Source organism: Barbus barbus (assembly GCF_936440315.1).
Source record: "Barbus barbus genome assembly, chromosome: 49".
Taxonomy (NCBI): domain Eukaryota; kingdom Metazoa; phylum Chordata; class Actinopteri; order Cypriniformes; family Cyprinidae; genus Barbus; species Barbus barbus.
Genome location: NC_136727.1, coordinates 9,253,706 through 9,275,122, shown reverse-complemented (window position 1 = coordinate 9,275,122; position 21,417 = coordinate 9,253,706). Strand labels below are relative to the sequence as shown.

Sequence of the window (21,417 nt, the reverse complement as noted above, 5' to 3'; positions counted from 1 at the left end):
TTAATCAAAAACACACTGCATGACCAGCGGTAGTCCAATTCTCAGACAAATTACTCTAAGAGCTAGTTATTAGCAAAATCAGAAAATCAGTGTAGTCCAATTCCCGAGAAGTCGTATGACTTGGTTATTTTTATTGAATCAAAAACACATAGCATGTCCAGTGGTTGTCTGATTCTCGATTGAATGAGATTTATGAGCCAGTTCTGTTCAGTGAATCAGAAACATGCAATACGGTCAGTGTAGTCTGATTCCTGGCGAATAAATCGCATCCGTGTGTAGTCTAATTCGCCAGTGAACGAGCCAATTATTTTTAATAAATTAAAATCATTCATCGTCTTTTTGCTCTGGTTCTTCAAAAGCAGTTATAAATCAGAGTGGGTGTACATCTCTCCTTCACTTTCATCGTATGAAAAAGAGCAGCGTGAACATTCTGCAAAACATGTGGGGACATACAGTGGAACGAAATGTCATGTCTCGCAGGACCACGGTGCTACATAAATACAGACATACAACAATGAAGTAAAAAACACTATAAACCTATACACTACTAACCTACTGACAGATTTAACTACAAGTATACTATATATATAAGTATTTACCCTATACAAACTAAAAGAATAAAGGATAAAAAATACAACTATACGAATGCTTCACATAAATATTACCCTATACAAACTAAAAAATAGAAGATAAAAAATACAAACTATACGAATGCTTCACAAATACTGTACATGTGCAAAGAGAGACATTTGAGTCAGCAGCTGGTTGGGGAACAGTGCAGGATGATTTGTAGTGCATGAGCATGTAAACATACATATATTGCTGAGTCTTTTGTGAGATTGTGCACACGCAGCAGTGTGTGTAAGTGTCCATAGTGCACATAGTGTAAAGTGTAAGTGTCCATAGTGTAAAGTGTCCATAATGTAAAGTGTCCATAGTGCACATAGAGGAGAGTGTGTTACTACAGGTGGTTTGTACAGGCCCACTCACCTGTGTGTAGCACACTTTGAATTGCACAAAAAATAAAAATAAAATAAATTAAAAAATTAAAGTTCCATACAGTTTGTCTTTGGTGTGGTAAGGTTTGGGGTGGGGGGTGGTCCATGTTTCAGGAGGTAGGGGTTTGCATGGGGTTTCAGAGGGGGGCGGGGTGGTTTGAGTTCAGGGCTCTCACAGCCTGGGGGAAAAAGCTGTTGAGCAGTCTGGCGGAGCGGGCTCTGATGCTCCGATACCGTCTTCCTGATGGTAGGAGCTGGAAGAGACTGTGGGAGGGTTGGGTGGAGTCCTTCACGATGCTGTTGGTTTTGCTGGAGCATCGTGTAAGGAAGATGTCCAGGATGGAGGGGAGAGGGTCACCGATGATCTTTGCAGCTGTGTTCACTGTCCGCTGGAGGGTCTTGCGGTCAGCAGCACTGCAGTTCCCGTACCAGACAGTGATGCAGCTGGTCAGCACACTCTCAATGGTGCCTCTGTAGAATGTGGTGAGGATGGGTGGAGGGAGACTTGCTCTTTTCAGCCGGCGGAGAAAGTGTAGGCGCTGTTGTGCCTTTTTGGAGAGTGACATGGTGTTGGTGGTCCAGGTGAGATCCTCTGTGATGTGCATCCCCAGGAATTTAGTGCTGATTTTAATTTAATAAGGAATTTAGTAATCTCCACAGTCGAGCTGTCGATGGTGAGTGGGGGGTGGTCAACGGAGTTTCTTCTGAAGTCCGTCACAACCTCCTTTGTCTTCTCCACATTGAGGGACAGATTGTTTGTGCCACACCATTCAGCCAGCTGTGCCACTTCCTCTCTGTAGTGTGTTTCATCGTTGTTGCTGATGAGACCTACCACTGTTGTGTCATCAGCAAACTTGATGATGTGGTTGGAGCTGAACTTGGCAGTGCAGTCGTGGGTCAGCAGTGTGAAGAGCAGCGGGCTAAGCACACAGCCTTGTGGGGCACCTGTGTTCAGTGTTGTAGTGCTCGAGGTGTTGTTGCCGACACGGACTGACTGAGGTCTTCCAGTTAGAAAGTCCAGGATCCAGTTACAAAGGGAATTGTTAAGGCCCAGCAGGTTTAGCTTATTTATGAGCTGTTGTGGGATTATTGTGTTGAATGCCGAGCTGAAGTCAATGAACAGCATTCTAACATAGGAGTCTTTATTTTCTAGGTGGGTAAGAGCCAGGTGGAGGGTGGAGGAAATTGCATCGTCCGTAGAGCGGTTTGGACGGTATGCAAACTGGAGCGGGTCGAGTGTGTTGGAGAGGCTGGTTTTGATGTTATGCATGACTAGCCTCTCAAAGCACTTCATCATGATTGGAGTCAGTGCTATGGGACGGTAGTCATTGAGACAGGACACAGGTGATTTCTTTGGTACCGGTATGATTGTTGTGGATTTGAGACATGTGGGGACGACTGCCTGGCTCAGCGAGGTGTTGAAGATATCTGTTAGGACATCCGTCAGCTGTGCAGCACAGTCTCTCAGAACACGGCCAGGTATGTTGTCAGGACCCGCAGCCTTGCGTGGGTTAATCCTAGATAGGGTCTTCCTTACGTCGGCTGGAGACAGACAGAGCGCCCGGTCGTTGGGAGGTGTGGGCAGTTTTTGTGCAGGTGTGTCATTCTGCATTTCAAACCGTGAATAAAAGTGGTTGAGTGCATCGGGGAGAGATGTGTCCTCATCACAGGCCTGTGGCGGGGGCTTGTAGTCAGTGATGGTCTGAATGGCTTGCCACAGGCTCCGTGTGTCTCTGCTGTCTGCCCACGAACCTCTGCTGTCATCCATGGCTTCTGTCATGAATGGCTTCTGTCAGAATGAAAGTCCCACAGGTTTGAAACCACATGAAGATGAGTAAATGGTGCCAGAATTTCCACAATCATAGCAAACTAACATTATCGAGTTATATGCATACTCAATTGACAATTGAATACATGCAACTCCCTTCCTCGTGTTGCTAAAGGTTCTCAGTGGGGAGCCCATTATATGATGCTCTATTGATTATCACAGGCTCAATCCATTATGAATAATTACTTGCCTTCATAGTGATTGTGCACCCTGGGAATAATGAGCAACACGTGAGAATGCAGCGTGGGCTCCTGTTGATCTCACGCCGCTCGTACTCACACACACGTGCGCGCACACACACATATAAACCTCGATTCTCCACCGCAGCATCTCCAAAGGGAGCTGCGCTCTCTCACGCTCTCGTTCCTCTCACAATGTGAGATGCGATAAGATGAGAAGACATTATCCACACATCTCCCATCATGCCAAACGACACAGACGTGCCGCTGTCGGCGTGCGCTCTGGGATGCGGCTCGCGCATCTCTCTCGCTACAGTCTACTCCTTCATGTGTGTTCTGGGGACCATCCTCAACCTCCTGGTGATCTATTTGGTGGTGATGTTCAAGAAGCTCCGCACAGCCAGTAATGCATTTATTGTGAACGGCTGCGTGGCAGATCTGCTGGTTTGTGCTTTCTGGATGCCCCACGAAGCAGTGGTCACCTCCACTGGGACTTTTTTGGCGATCGGCTACCAGGCGTTCAAAGAAGCTCTGCTGTTTCTGGGAATCACCGTGTCGCTGCTCTCCCACTCGCTTATTGCAGTCAACAGGTACGTTTTGATCACCAAAACCCCTGCTGTGTATCAAAGCCTGTATCAGAAGAGACACACCGAATGGATGATCGCAGGATCGTGGTTGATCTCCTTGGGCTCCTTGTTACCCTGGATCACATCCTTCCGGTATCCGCCCGAAAGGTGTCGGGATGCTGAAGATGCTTCGTTCGCGAAGGGAACATCGGTGTCTGTTTTGTCCAGTCGGTTTGCTACTGCTACACTTGCGTTTACTATCATCGGACAGACTTTGGTTGTGGTGTACTGCTACTTTAAAATCTTCCGCCGAGTGCAAATAAGCGTGAAAAGAGTCAGTATTTTGAATTTCCAAATCGTGAACAACCTTCCTTATTCATTCCCTAGAAAGGACAAGCGACTCGGCTTTTATGTTCTCGCAGTGTGCTTTATTTTTATTCTTACGACCGAGCCGATTTTTTGGGTTCTCGTCGTGGGACTCTTCGCCCCGGTGTCCGTGGTTCTTTGGACGTCAACGTGGATTGTGTTCTGCACTATATTCGTGTCCAATCCCTTTCTGTACACCTGGAAGAACGAGGAGTTTCGTAAATCTTTCAGGTCTGTGATGAGAGGAGACTTCTTGCGGGGATCCATCGAGCCCATCACCATTAATGCTATTTCTCACATCTTCCCCAGACAAAACAGCCGCAGGGCATTTCTGGGTGAGATGAACTGAGCTAGAGCTGCGAACGCTTACGACTCTAGTAATGTGGCCAAATTTCGCTCGTGCCTGTCCAAAATGCTTTTACAATCTGCTGGTGATTTTTCAGTCACGATGAGCTGCATGTGTTTTGTAAATATTTTGTAACCTTTTTTTTTGTGGAAGTTGAAGTGTGACGTGTTTTTTGCACAACTGTGATGGCTTCACTGCCACTTTTTTTAATGAGAAATGTTTATGAATGTTCGAATAAATCAGAAAAATATTAACTTGTGTTGTTTCTCATCTTTATTTATTTTTTTATATAAAATTACTATTCTGATTTAATATTACTTTTATATAAAATTGTTTTATTTAACAGTTATTTTAAAGTGTTTAATATTATTTTAATTTGAATGAATATTTGTACTGTATTAATATTATAAAATGCTCGTTTATTTAGCAGTGCTTTTTATTTAACATGTCTAAAATGTCAGTAATATATTATTTGTATTAACGTTCATAAAGTGTATTAATAATATATAAATGCTTATTTTATTTAATGTTTAATTATTCATATTTTGAATATAATTCATAAATAATTATATAGTTTTATTTAACAGCTTGTTTAAATGTCAATTATATGACTATATTTTACACATCACGATATCATGTAATTTAATATTTATTTTGTAAAAGTATGAATAATATTATTAATATAATTTGTCTTTTTTTTTTTTTTAGATTTTCAGCACCAATTAAATAGCCAAAATCTCTTGTTTTTTTTTTTCTTTTCGATTACAATGATATATATTTTAATCGGTGCAAGAACATCTGCGATGTAGCAAAGCTCAGTGGAGAGAATAGGATTTTTGAACCCTGTTGACATGGTGATAAAAAGTTACATCCAGCCATATCCGCACTTAAAACACTCGCTTACATAACTCTATTGTTAAAACCTGAGCAAGCATCTGTGCGAGCGTCCTGAAAGATGACGCTGATTTATTGGCTCAAAGTAAAATGGTACAAGTGGAAAGCAGCATTATAAAACATAATTCCCTATAAAAACATAATACAATGCTTTTATAATTATAATTACATAGGGAAATCTTTTAATGACACATTTGCATAAAATAATAAAATATATTCAAATCGATAAATTAACTTCTAAGAAGTAATTAAAAGCCCTTTAAAATAAATCAGTTAGGCTACATAAATCACCACAGCCTCTACCTCTGTGGTCTTGCAGATTCAGTATTTTTGGGAAAAATAATTATCTGCCCAAGCTTATAAAAACATCGGCAGTTATTTTTAATATGCACCAGTCACTGGTAGTTCATACATCTTATCTTCAAAGTGTACACAAAGTAATTTCCTGTAATTGGGAAGAACCCCTTCAGGACAGCAGAGGGAGCCTGTGGAAGGATGGAGAACACAAAGCATTTAGGGCTGGGGAATTCCTCCATGGTTTATTTGGGTACTGAGGAGGAGGGTTACAATCCCACCCCCTTCTCCTATAAATGAGATCCCGAGCTGAATGAAAGAAAGCACATTAACTCACTTTTACTCTCTTGGAGCTCATTGAATGTTCTTCAGAAGTGAACAGCATGGATTCAGCTTTACTGTTGACTTTGCTTCTGCCAGTTGCAGGTAAGTTTATACATTTATTTGAGGCTTTCTTGCAAATGTCAGGATTTTAACTCCGTATGCTAAGTAACCTGAATATTTTAGCATATTTTAGAGTCTTACCATCTGCTCTTCTTGTAGGCATTGCAGCTTAAGGGTTATTATAGTTAACTACAACTAACCTAAAACCATTCAAATGTTGTTGTTTTTTTTGTTACTTAAAAAAATAAATGTTAACTGAAATAAAATATATTTAAAAATATATATTTGAGATAATTGCCAAAGTAACATTTTCATTTAAATGTTGCTTAAATTGAAATAAAAAAATATACAGACATTTCAATAAAACAAAAACGACAAAATTACTAAAACTTTAACAAAAAATTATATGAAAACATAATATTGAAAAACATACACTATATTGCCGGAAGTATTGGGGCACCCCCTTCTAATGAACATGTTTGGCTACTTTAGTCATTTCCATGAGAACAAATCTTAATGTTTAAGCATATAATGATATTCTAGGGAATTGTGTGCTTCTAATTTTATAGCAGCAGTTTGGACAGAACCCTTTTCTAGTCTAACATGACAGTGTCTCTGTGTATAAGGCAAGGTTCAAAAATAAATGATTGATTCAGACAGTGTGGAAGAACTTGACTGGTCTGCATAAAGCCAAGTACTAATCCCAGCTGAACACCTCTGGTGTGACTTTAAATGCAGACCTTGAGCCAAAAACTCACCAAACACCAATGATTTGTGCATACACTATATGGACAAAATAATAGGGACATCCTCTTCTTTAGAACAGGAGAAGGCACTTCCAAAACTGTGGCTACAAAGATGGAAGCATAATTCACGTATTTAAAAACTGTATTTCCATCTCTGTTGCAACTGTTTTGGAAGTGTCTAAAATGACTGTACCCATATACAAGTCATTGGTGTTTGGTGATGAGTTTTTGGCTCAAGGTCTGCATTTAAAGTCACACCAGAGGTGTTCAGCTGGGAATTGTTCATTATAATGTTTCCTCTTTAGTTTCATTTTTAGTTATTGATGCACAGAAATTCTAATAATGTAATATTTTAACTACTTTATTTAATATTGTGAGCATTATAAAACAAAATTCTCTTTTATGATTTAATTGCATATTATACATAATTTGCACAATTATTTTAAATCATCATTATTTAGAAAATAAGACCTACTGATGAGTTAGTGATGAACTAATGGGCAATGTTTTCTTAAATAGTTGTTTCCCACGTACTGGACATGCCATCTCAAGTTCTGTTCAAAGTGGGCGAGAGGAGAGAGTTGATTTGCAACATGTCTTCTTGCCCGGAGAAGGTGAAGTTTATTTGGACCGCATTAGAAGACAGACCGTTATTCACCACTACTGATTCACGGGACAGAGAATCTGTGCTGGTCTTTGACAGTGTGATGAAGAATCATGAAAACACCATACTGTGCAAAGCAACCTGTGGAAAGGAGACAAAACAGGCCACAACAAAGATTAAAGTTTACTGTGAGTTCCTGTCAGTTTCAATAAAACTTTAGTAGGCTTCATAATGCACTGTTAGCAGAGACCGGGGTAAGTTGTCACACATTTTACTCCAGTAAATATTTCTCAAAGTATGTTTAACACTGGATTACATGAAATTATAGACTAATAAATGGATTTACAGCAATTATGACTTCAGCAATTATTAATTCATGAGAAAGCAAATATGTAAAAGATAACCATTGTTTTGGCCAATTGGTATAATTAGACGTCCAAAACCTGAGATACATGACGTCAGGCCCCGGTCTCTTTTATTTTGATTTAATGCTACATATGAATCACGTAAGCATGAAATATCTAAACTCGTTTTATAGTTTGTTTTTGCTTGTTGACTAATATTTAAATCTTGGAATCCATTTCAGCTTTTCCAAGAAACCCAGTTATATCTGGATATGATAGCTTGAAACTGGGCGAGGAAAACGTCTTGCGCTGTGAAGTATCTTCTGTACACCCTTCGGAGTTGCTTGAAGTGCAGTGGCTGTATGGAAAGACAGTTCTTCAGACTGTTGAGGGAGAACCCGAAAGAGATGCATTTTCAGTTCCTTTTAAATTCATACCTTCTAATGTGGATGATGGGAAAGCAATAACATGCAGAGCATCACTCCTTGTGGAGGGCATGCCAGCTGATGAGATGACCAAGGAAACCTCTGTACCCATTACAGTTCTCTGTAAGCTACACTTGCATACTGTATATTATTAACATTAACTATTTTTAAATTAAACCCAAAACGGATGTGGGAATTATACTTCCTCTCTGAAGAAGATGACCCCCATGATCATTAGTTTTTCCCATTGCTTTCACAGCTGCACCGCATAATGTTAAAGTATCTGGAGTGACCGCTGTCCCGCTGGGATCCAATTTAACTTTGACCTGTGAGGCCGAGGGCAAGCCAAAGCCTGCGTTTACATGGACGGCTCTTAAACCAGATGGCCGGTCTGTGGAGATGGGAAAGCATCAAGATCTCTACATGCGAGACGTGTCCTTATCGGATGCTGGTACTTACCAATGTGACGTTAACAATAACTTGGGAAGTCAAAAGGCCAACGTTTCAGTAGTCGTTCAAGGTTAGTGGTTCATTTAAAGGCATAGTTCAGCCAAAGATGAAAATTCTGTCATTAATTACTCACCCTCATGTCGCTCCAAACCTGTAAGACCTTTGTTCATTTTCAGAATACAAATTAAGATATTTTTGATGAAACCTGAGAGCTTTCTGATCCTCCATAGATAGCAGTGGTACTATGTTCAAGGAAAGGTAGTAAGGGCATCGTTAAAGTAGTCCACTGACAGGGAAGAGAAGAAATTGTTGAATAAAGTCGTTATTTTTGTTTTCTTTGCGCACAAAAAGTATTCTCGTAGCTTCATAAAATTACAGTTGAACCACTGATGTCACATGGACTATATTAACGATGTCTTTACTACCTTTCTGGGCCTTGAACATGTTAGTTATGTTGCTATCTATGGAGGGTCAGAAAGCTCTCGCATTTCATCAAAAATATTCTAATCTGTGTTTAGAAGATGAACAAAGGTCTTACGGGTTTGGTACAACATGAGGGTGAGTAATTAATGACAGAATTTTCAGCTTTGTGTGAACTATCCCTTTAGTTCTTTAAACGTCTAATTTCGGTGAGAGTCAATAGCCTAGATGGCAGCACTCTGACCCAAGTTTGATCTAAAGAAAGGCAAAAACTTTAAAAAAAAGTTTTAATTTTGAGACATTGTTTTGCTCCCAATTAAACACATTTTTTAATTTCTTGGCAGCACCTCCTATGAATACCCTCATTGTAGCAAGTCCACAATCCACTCTGAAGGAAGGAGACGCTGTGAGCATTTCCTGCATTTCCAGCGGTGTTCCAGTGACACACGTGGTGCTCAGCAGGAGGGTGAATGGTGTGCATACAGAGATAACATCTAGTAAAGGGGCTGAAACATTAGTTGCCATTGATTCCGTCAAGCTGGCCGACTCTGGCATGTTTATGTGTGAGGCTTTCAATGATTATGGCAGTCAGGAGACAACTCTCAATCTAATTGTTGAAGGTAAGACCTTGAACACCTGGGATTAGTGGATATTGTACAAAGTTTGGTCTGTTGAGTGCAATTAAAGTGTGGGTTGTAATAGTGTATAAAACAGAAAGTCAGAGTCAGTTGTAGTCTTTTATCTCTTAAAGATACTCTGAGAGTGATGAGTAACACTTACACAGATTATGGTTCCTCATCTTAAATATGAGCTTGAAGTTCAATGCTTTGCAAATTCAGTTTGAGGCACCAACTCAAAATTAATCTTTTTTTCCCCTCACAGCTCATTTGCTAGAAGTGGCACTACAACCGGAAGGCGAGGTTGTGTTGGAGAAAGGCTCCGGCCTGATCCTCTCCTGTCAGGCATCAGGTTGTCCTCAACCCAAGTTCTCCTGGAAGTATCTTCCAAATATGAAGATCCTCAGGCGATTTAAGACAGATGGCTTCCGGTCCCAGCTGGTTTTCGATCTAGTAGAGTTGGAAGATGAGGGAACTTACCTTTGTGAGGTCACATGTGGCTCGATCAAGAAGTCCGAACAGACAGAAGTAAAGGTGTTTTGTAAGTATCTTGAAAGGTTTAACATACGGTCTCAAAATAGTTTTTATAGGGAAAAGGTCCCCAAGCATTATACTGATCCTCAACTCTGGACCTCAAGATCCAGTTTAGCTCCAACCCTAATCAAACACACCTCAATAAGCTAATCAAGGTCTTCATGATTAGTACAACGTTCCAGGAAGATGCGTTTAATCCAGGTTGTAGCTAAACTCTGCAAGAAACTGGATCTTAAGGTCCAGAGTTGATAACCCCTGTTCTAAATAGTTAACTGGTTGATAAATGGAGAATGTATAATCAAGTTTTCAACATTTAAAGGTGAAATGTGTTATTTCTACATCACTAGCATTTCCGAACATTCCCCACATCTACCATTGGTCGACAAAACTAATTATCCTGTCCAAAACTCATTGAGCCAAAATCACTGTTTGGCTAGTTGGGATGCTCAAACAAAAATGTTTAATAAGAGACTAAAATATTTAACTAGAAAACGAGTAGATCTTACTGTCAAGGAAAAAGACTCAGAGTTTGAGTTGCAATTACCCAACTGTTTAAACGAGAGTCTTCTGTGAAGAGTAATTCAGTCTCTTTAAATCTCTTTGTGGAAAGTTATAAAAATAGCCTTCTTTGACCTTGATTTGATGCAGGAAATAAAGCATTTATTATATGTTCCAGAATGAGAATGAACAAACACTTGAGAGCTTATCAAAATGGATAATGTTGTCAAGATTTAATACTCCTCTGATAGAAACATTATTGCTTTTGAGGTCATAGAGACTTCTGTTCTGTTGCTCTCGGCAGAAAATAACTTCTAGAATGTGCGAGGGAGTGTTTTGTTTACATATTGATAAGCTGTCGTCATTCAAGGTTCTTCTTAATCTTGTTGTATTTATTAGTCGGTGCTTTATACTTGAAAATGCTTAATGTTCCATTTTCTTCTCTTATCAGCATTTCCAACAAGTCCTGTCGTGAAAAATTCTGGACCTTCTCTGGTGGGAGAGATGATGAAATTGACCTGCACTGCTCTGGAAGTTTTCCCGGCCAACCTTTTCCAAATCCTGTGGATGGATGGAGAGCGAGAAATGCATTCGGAAACTGGGTCATTTTCAAGTGGTTCAATAAATCTGACTTCAGTGTATTCTTACCATGTAAACACCGAAGACCAGGACAAACGCATCACCTGCAAAGTTTTGCTGGAAATGCGTGGTGTACCAGCTGCTCGAGCAGTAAAGACGGCATCTACTACACTGTTCGTTCACTGTAAGTCAAGATATTTCTTTGTTTCTTTTAAATATGAATTTGCCTTGGGTTTTTAAACATTGTGCTCCTTTTACAGATCCCCCGAGAGCAACCATGATTACTGTGAGCCCACTGACGGAGTTGAAGGAAGGAAAATCCATGAGCATTTCTTGCCTTTCCGACAGTTTTCCAGTGGGGCGTATGGTGCTGAGCAGAGTGATGGATGGCGTACAAACAGAGCTAATGACCAGTGATGGGCTTGAAACATTGTTTACCATCCCTTCGATCGAGCTGGATGACTCTGGCGTCTATGTTTGTGAAACTTCTAATATGTATGGAAGCCACAACGATAGTGTGGAGATTACCGTGAAAGGTAAGTTACTAATTACATCTGGTCAAAATCAATCAGTGGCCACAGTATCAACATGTTGTATAGTTTGAAATATCAACTGTTATTTGAAATAAATAAAATGTTTTAGTGCCTTGCTCTCCGTTTTGCCTTGTTCTCCTTTTCAAATAAATTAGATAAATTGTGTTTTTTCTCTTATTAAGTTGATCCTGTCTAGGCAACTGACAATTGTTATACCTCTCTTATCCCAGCACCACCCAGGAATACAACAGTGGAGATCTTTCCATCCAAGGATGTTCAGGAGGGGCAGAATATTACCATCTGTTGTCACTCCGTGAGCTTCCCTCCTCCTACAGTAGTCCTCAGCAAGCTGGATAGCGAGAAAAATGTCTACTCTCTTGATGGTGTATTCCTGCTGATCAACCTCACTCCTAACGACACAGGCCTTTATCAGATCAACGTCACCAATGACCTGGGCTACGAGACTGAGATTTTCAATATTAGTGTGATGGGTGAGTAAAACTGGTCGTATATCATATCAAGTTAATGTATTTCTGAGTACACTGACTACATTTAGTTTGTGAATTAACACCATATCCTAACCAGACATGACACGACCTGTCAAGTTTTGCACAAGTAACTTGTTCAAATTGACAAAATCCCAACCAATCGGAGCATATTTGACGCTTAATGTACATTTATGTGAAGTAGGATTTTGGACCAATGAAATTTCACTGTGGCCAGTGGTCCCCAGGTGCGACCAAAATTGCATACTTTGACATTTGACAAGGAACAAACTTGTTATGTGATATCCGGCATCAGTTGCATCGATCCCTTACATAAGTTGCGTCGCTTCAGTGCCATTCACAACTCCTCTCCCATGGCCTGATGGGATAGTAAAGTGTCCATGAGATGTGCACTTCGTAATCTCAGTGGAAGTAGTGGGCCATCCTGGTACTTTTCGCATTCTGTTTTATGAATGAGAATTTTGGAGATATTACTCTTTTCATATTCAGTTTTTTAGTCAGGTTATATGCCACATTGAAAGTGACACTGTTGAAAATGAGGCTATGAGGAATAGGCTTACTTCTTTACAGTGGCATGTGCTGAATAAAAGTCATTGATCATGTAATTTTGCACAACTTTTTTTTGAGTTTTTTGCTTTTTGCTTTGATATTTCGTCAGATGAGCAATCGGTATTGTTATACAAAGGTACAAACCATAGAACACACTGTACTTCTATCCTTCACAGTCTCATTTTCTTTGCTGTCAAAAATTGAATATGTTGCTACCCTGAGGTGCCATGTCAAAACCCAAGGGTAGATTGACAAAATTTCTCATAGGTTTCCTCAATTGCGGTTTGTCAGGACAAGCGGAAAAAAATAATTTACAAACATTTTATAGCATGTTTCCAATTTTCCAATCTCTTTGACTTTTCATTACAGAGAAAAGAGTCAACTCTCCATTAGGCTGGAATGACTTTCTACTTCCTGCGATTTGCCTGGGAGTTGCTGCTGCGCTGCTCGGTGTTGTGGTGCATGTGTGGAGAGCTAGAAAGAAGGGATCATACGACCTTACAAAGTGCAATCTGAGCACTGTGTAGACTGTGTTTGCATTCCATGGACTGTTTTGGAAGCAGCTACGCTCGGCTGAACTGTCTTGTCAGGGCCCAGGGCCTCCCTAAAGAGAGAACTGCAGGTGACTGGATTCATCACCTTGAACATCAGGTGACAATAACCCAGCTGGATGGGAAACTGCATTCTCCACAGCCAGAGACAATCAATGTGACCGTGATTTGCCACGTATCCCCAGAGGAAGGAAATCGAACCGGAGCGGTTTCTTTGTGGTCTTTGTGTTGGGAAGTGTTAGCTGTTTTTGAGACCACCTTGTCTGCACTTAAATTAGTGTGAAAGTCTAAGCTTGAAAAACAAATGAAAACTGGGAATTATAGATTTAAACACTTTAGCATTACGAGAAAATTACCACCAAGTTTTGATTGAACTGTTTGAGATGTCTATAACAGTCTGTCTGATATTGTGTCCTAAAAAAATGTGCATTTAATTATGTGTGATGTTTTGTCAAATGCTTTCATTTTCATATTTATTAAACCAGCTTTCTGTCATTTGATCTGGGAAAGTGTTTTATGGGAAAATCCAAGGAAATTTTAGAGTTACAGAAATCCACAGCGTCTGTAAAAGCTTCACTTTCTCTTTTGACATTTCGGTTTTCTTGCAATGTTATACTTTCCATCCAAGCACAATAAAGGTGGGATGATTTGTAAAGGCGTAGTTACACAGCATGTGTACAAGCCATTTCCGAAATGTTGATCAAAAAAAGAACTAACACACCTTCCATAAATAAACCACTCCATATTTGTGCCTCCATCCTTTCAAGATCAATCAGACCTTCTGAAAAACACCTCTATCTGGTTCTCATTCATTTTAGTCTGCAAATTAAGACCAAACGATTCAAAATCGAGTTCCTCACTCCTTTTTTAGTGTTTTATATTGATTTTTTTTGTCAGGGTTGCTATAAAAGGCTGTTGCCATGGTGACCGTCCAGATGCAATGGGAAAGGGGGGTGGGGTCGTGTTTTCATGTTCCACAAGGAAAAGAAGGATCGAAGCAAAGGTGCGAATGGAACTGTGTTCTCTTAGAAAGATGGAGGGCCACTCACCCATTTCTATTTTTAACCTCGTCATATTAAATTTAGTACAATCTTTTTGAAGAGCCAACAGTAAGTAATGTTCTTGCCGAAGAAAAATGGCAGTATTTTATCATACTTGTGCTAATATTTGTCTTTGTTTTGACACTAAACCTCACAAATATTTCCAAAGAGGCTAGTGTTTGACTAAATATGAGTAATATTAGTGATGAACGACTAACTGAAATCCTGATTTATAAGTGTTTTCCAGTAAACACTTACCACGTCCTTATGCGTATTGTACTTGAAGTGTTTTTGAACATGGTGATTATGTGAGAATTGTGTGTTAGTGGCCGTCCTTGTGAACCTACTATCAGAGTAATTGGATGATGGTTCAAGAACATCTCATTCTAGTTCTCGGAGTCTGTTTGCTGACATCTGATGTTTTGAAGTGACTCATATTTGAAGGAACGCTTCAACCGTGATTCATCTTATTTAGTTTCTAGTTTTTAGCAGGGCTTCAGACAAAATGAATGCCATTGGCTACAAGAATCAAATATTTAGGAGTAACAATATTGAGTAACAATTCCTGGTTCATTTCGAATCAAAAAACGACTTGCGGAATTCATCAACGGCTCTAAATGATTCACTGACTTTACGTGAATATGGCTCAAACGGATAGGAGTTCAACATTTATCTCAGTGATTAAAAAGAACTGCTTCATAAGAGTTGTTTGTTCGTGAATCAAAGTGATATTTAAAGATCTGATATCTGATTTAATTATATGACTAGACTAGGTTAGATTTCTTGTCGCATTTGGTAATATTCAGCCCTTATGAAAATTAGCCACATTTAATTTTCCTCTAAAGCACCATTAAAGTGAATCACAATATCTTTGTTTGCTTGTTTTTTGTTGGCCATTGTGGTGGTCCCTGACAGTTACAGTATGTACTCTGTTGCTTAGACAAGGGTAATGAACCACTGCGATGACATTTAGCACAAAACCCCTCCACGTACAGCTTGCGAAACCACCATTATTTTAAAAGCTTTCTTATGAAGAGTTTGTACAAGACTGTGACACATTCTAACCCCCAGGCCCCTAAAAGCTCTTGCTTATGCAACCCTCCGGTGAAAAAGAACAGCAACAATGATTTGTGCAGAGTCCTGTCTTTTTTAATCACTTAAAGACACTGGTATTTCCTGGTTCTCAGCTGCTGTGTGGACACTGAACATCTCTAATGCGTAGCGGCTCTAAACGCCTCCACCCCAGCTTGTTTGTTTGATTGCATTTTAAAGAAAAACAGAATATTTATGGAGATGAACCCCCTGGTTCAGCAGATGGAGTTTGACCCAGGGACTCTGCGTTCTTGCGGCGCATCCTTTGCCGATATAGCAGATCAGCAGTTTTTTTACAATATCCCCAGTGCTTTGTCTTTTCCAAGAGATCTGTTGTGTTTTTATTGTTTCCCTTATGTATTTGCATTTCTTTGGGCACTGGTACATTATAGATATACACAAACAGATGCAGATATAAGCACTAAACTGTACACAACTGCCACACAGGTCTATCTGCGTATTAAATGGAAGATGATCTCTTCCAAGAAAAGCAGTCAATAACATGAGGACTGTTTCATTTGGCAGGGAAGTTTATCAGTGCCGGCCAGATGAGTATTCTTTTCATCAACAGACTGTTTCAGGCTGACTTCCCAAATGTTGCTTTTGAACTTCAGACAGCACTGAGTGATATGCAATAAAAAACTTCCCATGTACTGTAGTTTTGTAAGACAACATTCGTATTGAAGCATATTTCATGTAAATATGGCAAAAAAAAAAAGATGCAAATGTCAGTCTGGATATCTGAACTGTTTTCAATTCATAATCTCAAATAGGCCTATTAAGCAACAGTAATTAGTAATTCCTGCCTTAATTGCTTCAATAATACAAACTTCGCCATAGTTCATGTAATGTAGGCTAATACTAATGCACACATCAGTCTAGACTATATAGATAAGCATGCATGCCTACATATTTACAAGAGAGGTCTATTTTTAATTTCAAAATGACCTTGATAATCCACTGCCCTCTCTGAGCTCTGGCCCCACTCTTGTGAAACGTGTGTGTTCTCCACCTCAACACACTGAAAACATCAAATGTAAATCTTTCCGTTGGCATATTCAAATTTTGTAAGGATATTGTGCATAATGCATCCATGACATAACATTTTATAAACCTCATGTTGTTCCACAGGAAGCAGAGGTTTGCAGACTCTATCAGCATATATTCCGGAACACAGACTGACCCACAATACTGCTGTGTGACCTTCCCATGTATACAGGGTACATCTTGACGTTGATCTCGAGTACATCTCGAGTTGCTAACCTCAGCACAAGCACAAGCTCTTGTTCAGCCACTGTGACCTGAAGACCTGCCTGTCAGAAAAATATTTTTTAAAGACTTTCTAAGGGGTCTTAAAATACTTTTTTTGACCCGGTTTAGTCATTTTAACCAGAACATTTAGAAAACTGCACAGAGATTAATCATTATTAGAGATGTTTGCTATTATTTTTGCTTACCGACCGACTGCAATGTTTGTTCTACACACATTAATATCTCAAATTATACTTTTTTTTCAGGAGATACTGTTATTTTCCTAACCAATTGGAATTTTGACTTATTCACGTAGTGGACGATAAACCAGGCCCAAAAAATCCCATATACTTGCAACACCGCCCCCCTCCAAGTTTTCATGCCCCACTGACTCTCACTTTCTCTCTTTTTATCAGATACAACCCGACCAGAACAAACATTCGTACCTTCCTCTTGTTTAATTTGCAGCTAATGTAGCCAAATAGAGGCCTCTCACGTTTAATATCTCATGCTGTACCAATAGAGATGGTCCAGTCCAAACTATGAACATCTGTGAAAAACCGTCTCCAATCCTTTTATACATTCGCAACATACACATTTTGTCTGACGTTTGTGTTCTTAGCTTGCATTCATTTTCTTATGGAAATAAGCAGTTGTAAGATGAGATCATGACCCCTGGATTTTGGTGAAACTTGGTCAGACTACAAAGTCCTCATGTTTTGGCTTTGTAGCACTTAAAGGGCAGTCAACACCAAGTTCTAACTATAACCATGAAGTTTTAATAAAATAACTCCCTAAAGGGAAATGGTGATGGACAAAATATGAGATGGGAGGGAAAAATATATTTAAATGTTTTTCAGTGCATTCTTTTGCAAAAGTTTTGCATTCCAGTCAAAAGTTCCTGAGAATGTTTCTTTCATTTTTCAAAACCTTTGCACTTTCCAGAGAAACTTTGCGTTTGCTCACAATGTCTTTGTGTTTTCCAGAGAAACTTAGTGTTCGGCTCACAAAACCTTAGTGTTTTATCAAGAAAAGTTGCATTCCTTTGCAAAAAGAAAAATTGTTTTCCTGAGAAATATTGTGTTTGGTCACTAAACTTTTGCTTCCAGATACTTTGTTCGCTCGCAAAGCTTGACCATTCCCTCGAGAAATTTTAGCATTCGCTCGCAAAACATTTGCATTTTCCCAAGAAACTTAGATTTCAGTCAAAAAATCTTTGCTATTTCACAAGAAACTTTGTGTTTACTCTCAAAATCTTTGCATTTCCCCCAGAATGTTGCTTTGCTTGCAATGCCCTTGTGTTTTCCAGAGAAACTTAGCGTTCAGCTCACAAAACCTCTGTTTTATCGCGAAATGTTGCATTTCTTTACAAAACGTTTGCGTTTTCCTGAGAAACATAGTGCTCGCTCAATAAACTGTTGTTCACCAGAAAACATTGCTTTCACATTCCCCTAAGAAATTTAGAGTTTGCTTGTAAAACCGTTGCGTTTTTCCAAGAAACTTTATGTTTGCTCACAAAGGATTTTGCGTTCCCCCGAGAAACTTTGTTTTTCGAGACACTTTGTGCACACTTTCAAAACCTTTATTTTCCAGAAAAACGTTATGTTCGTTTGCAAAAGATTTGCATTTTCTGAAGAAACTTTGCATTCACTGACAAATCTTTTGGATCCCATGAAAAACAAAGACCTTAACGTTTTCTTGGAGGAACTCAAATTTTGAGAACGCAAAATCATTGAAATAATTTCATATTAAATAATTAAATAATCTCATATTTTAGTCTGTAGTCATCCATAAAGAATAGCACAGTCCACATCACAACTATAATGATAATGAAAAATTGTTGGAATCACTTTCAGAATGATTTTTTCCAGGTGATGAACGCTAAAGACATATTTCAGAATTCAGAAACCGTTCCGATTTTTCCCAAACGATGTTGATATTTGAAAGCACCAAAACAAACACGCCCAGTGTTGGGGAGTAACTAGTTACATGTAACAGAATCACGTAATTTAATTACAAAATAAAAGTAATTGTAATCAGTTACAGTTACTGAGACATTTTTTTTTATTAAATTAGTTGTGAAAGTGTTAAGGATTACAAAGCGGGTTAGATCTGATTTTTTTTTTTTCACACACACACACCCACATACGAATTTAGGTGTATTAGGTGGCGCATTACCATTAAAAACAAAACTAATGCATAGCGTCCTCAGTGGCTCTGATGTTGGGAGAAAATTAAGATTCTTATGTTCTTCTACATCACAAAACTACAAAACACCTGCATTGCTTACAAGACATTGTCGCTACAGCTGCTGGAGCGTGGAGAAAATTATGGACTTCATACAGCTGGCTGAGGGCGAAAATATGCTAATATCAGACAGTACTTCAGCGGTTGAGGGCGGGGCCTGAGCAATATGACATCATACTGCTCAGAAAATCAAAACGGCTTGATAATTGAGACCGTTTATAGTCTTTATTTTTATCATTGTCCACACACTGCTAAGATACATTTATATGCAAACACCATGTAAAAGTGAATTTTGCATCCAATGTCTACTTTAAAATTGAAATATAATCTTAATTCAAGTGAATAAGGATTTCAAAAGTGTGACAGTTATCAGTTGAGCACTAATGTAAAGTTCACCCTGCCTGGTTTACATGTTTGAAAATTATTAACAGTTGAAAACATTAGAAATTTAGAAAAGTAATCAAATGTAATCAGTTACATTACTTTAATAAAGAAATTGAAAAGTTACACTACTTATTACATTTTAAGTAGGGTAACTTGTAATCTGTAACCTATTACATTTCCAAAGTAACCTTCCCAACACTGAACGCCCATACCCCAACAGGACCTCGCACCTATTTTGAAATCTCAGCCCCACATGTACATACATAACCATAGCAACGATGATGCAGAAACAAGCGAAGATGACACTCAAGCATATTCAAACCGGGTGTGTCTCACTCATACTGGAAACTGAAGCTGCAGGCTCTTTGATCGCCCCCTGGTGGCTGGCTGCAGTACAGGTCATAAACCCCGCCCTCTCCATGTAAACGAATGGGACATGAGTCATAACAAAAAAATTAATTACACTTCCAATACAATTTTCCAAAATATGATTTTGGTCATTTATGGTAGTCGTTATCACGCTGATATATCTTCAATTGTTCGTTTTTGTGGTAAGTTTGATTTTAGCTAGTAATTTGATGCTATAAAAACGGGGCGTGTCGTTATGGTTGATTGGGTCTGCGGGAGTTTGGTTTCCGCGGCTCCACCCCACGACTCTACTGCGCAGACTCTGGCTCCAAACGAAGTTCTACTGCGCAGACTCTGGCTCCAAATGATGTCATTTACTCACAATGGCAGCGGCCATACTGAGATGTATTCGCTTCACTTTTCTATAATGGAAGGAAGCGGAGACGCGTCGTCCATCTTTTTTTACAGTCTATGATTCAAACAAAAGCCAACACAGATAAGTTGTGTGAAACAATGCAAAATCAAGGTTACTCACCTATCAAGAAGAAACAACGTGACCTCGGCGTCCGCTTCGATTCCTTCCCGCTCGTTGAGTTCTCTCCACCGAAAGCTGCTCCGATATTTACCGAAGAGGGTCCTACTTCTTGCCTGATCGTAACAACCCCTTTTTTATGTTTTGTTCCTCCGATATTTTCCTCTTTTTTTATCTTCCAGTTCTCTCTAAATAGTCGATCTGCTAATAGGCCTATCAGTCCTGTACACTCTTTTCTCTCTTTACATCATTACAAGACACGCCCCTTACTGCTGATTGGCTGCAAGTTTGTTTTGGGACTCGGTCCGACACTGCGTCAAAAGCATTTTTCAAAAATTGCTTAGTGCACCTTTAAAGAGATTGAACATATAAAGCGGCAAACAACAAAACTGCAAAACAGTTCTTTTAACAGCCTAAACAAAATGTTATAGTTCGCTGATGTGAGAAGAAGACATCCGATATATTATAGTATATTTTGTATCCCACATACATGCATTTGCTTGTGAAGAACAACTTGTTGAATTCAAAAACAGAAAAACGTCCACCATGTCTGGCAGGAGGAATGCTTTCGTTGTTTTTAAACACCGATGTCGATGCACAAGTAGCCTATTCCTCAAATTAACCAGTGGTTAAACTGCAAACTGTGGCGTTCTGCAGCGCGTCTAAGAGGTTATTATTAGAAAGAGCATCAAGTTTGCTAATATTTCTGGACTAACAAAAGCCCGCGATCGGTCTTCTCATGCATATTAATGAGATTAATGAATGAGATGTGTGATGTCTTTAAGAATACAATCTCACTTTGAAGCCTCTCCCATGCCCTTTAAGATGCTCATGCGGGTCAAGCTGCGATTCAACACAAGGATCCGATTGTTCGAATCAATTTTAATATGCATCAGTTCAAAATGTTTTATATTTATAAAAACATAGAGAACTTCTGCCTTTTGTGTTGATAGAAGATATTTCACAACATTAAAAAAAATAATAATTAATTAAATTACTCATAGTACTCCAACATCTGTGGAACCTTATGACAATTTTTAAAATACTGAAATGTTCATTTATTTAATCTATTCATGACATTGCACTGACTGATCTTAAAACATGTCAGTGCCTCTGTTTTGTCTTAAAATGCACACCAGTAATGCTTTTTTCAAAGGCATGTTCAAATCAATTTTAATATGCATCAGTTCAAAATGTTGATCAAAAACTGCTTTGGAGAGCTAGCTTGCATTTCAGCTGCACTAGAACCAGTGGATCCTTATGGAATTATTGAGCAGCAAGAAAGATGATCAGCGTTATATAACAGAAGTGT

The 21,417-nt window shown here is 39.1% G+C and overlaps 2 protein-coding genes across 2 annotated transcripts; both read left to right on the top strand.

The window, feature by feature from the left end:
- Positions 1 to 3,203: 3,203 nt before the first annotated feature.
- On the top strand, positions 3,204 to 4,520 carry LOC306867754 (G protein-coupled receptor 88-like). The gene has a single exon (XM_079413605.1). It carries the CDS (start codon positions 3,249 to 3,251, stop codon positions 4,284 to 4,286), a length of 1,038 nt encoding a protein of 345 aa, XP_079269731.1. The 5' UTR covers positions 3,204 to 3,248; the 3' UTR covers positions 4,287 to 4,520.
- A 1,249-nt stretch (positions 4,521 to 5,769) lies between these two features.
- Positions 5,770 to 13,995, top strand: LOC306867799 (vascular cell adhesion protein 1-like). Its single transcript, XM_079413684.1, has 10 exons — positions 5,770 to 5,897; positions 7,121 to 7,393; positions 7,792 to 8,097; positions 8,234 to 8,494; positions 9,189 to 9,464; positions 9,727 to 10,002; positions 10,945 to 11,256; positions 11,333 to 11,608; positions 11,836 to 12,096; positions 13,030 to 13,995. The coding sequence occupies exons 1-10, from the start codon at positions 5,855 to 5,857 to the stop codon at positions 13,185 to 13,187; spliced, it is 2,442 nt and encodes an 813-aa protein (XP_079269810.1). The 5' UTR covers positions 5,770 to 5,854; the 3' UTR covers positions 13,188 to 13,995.
- The last annotated feature ends 7,422 nt before the right edge of the window (positions 13,996 to 21,417 follow it).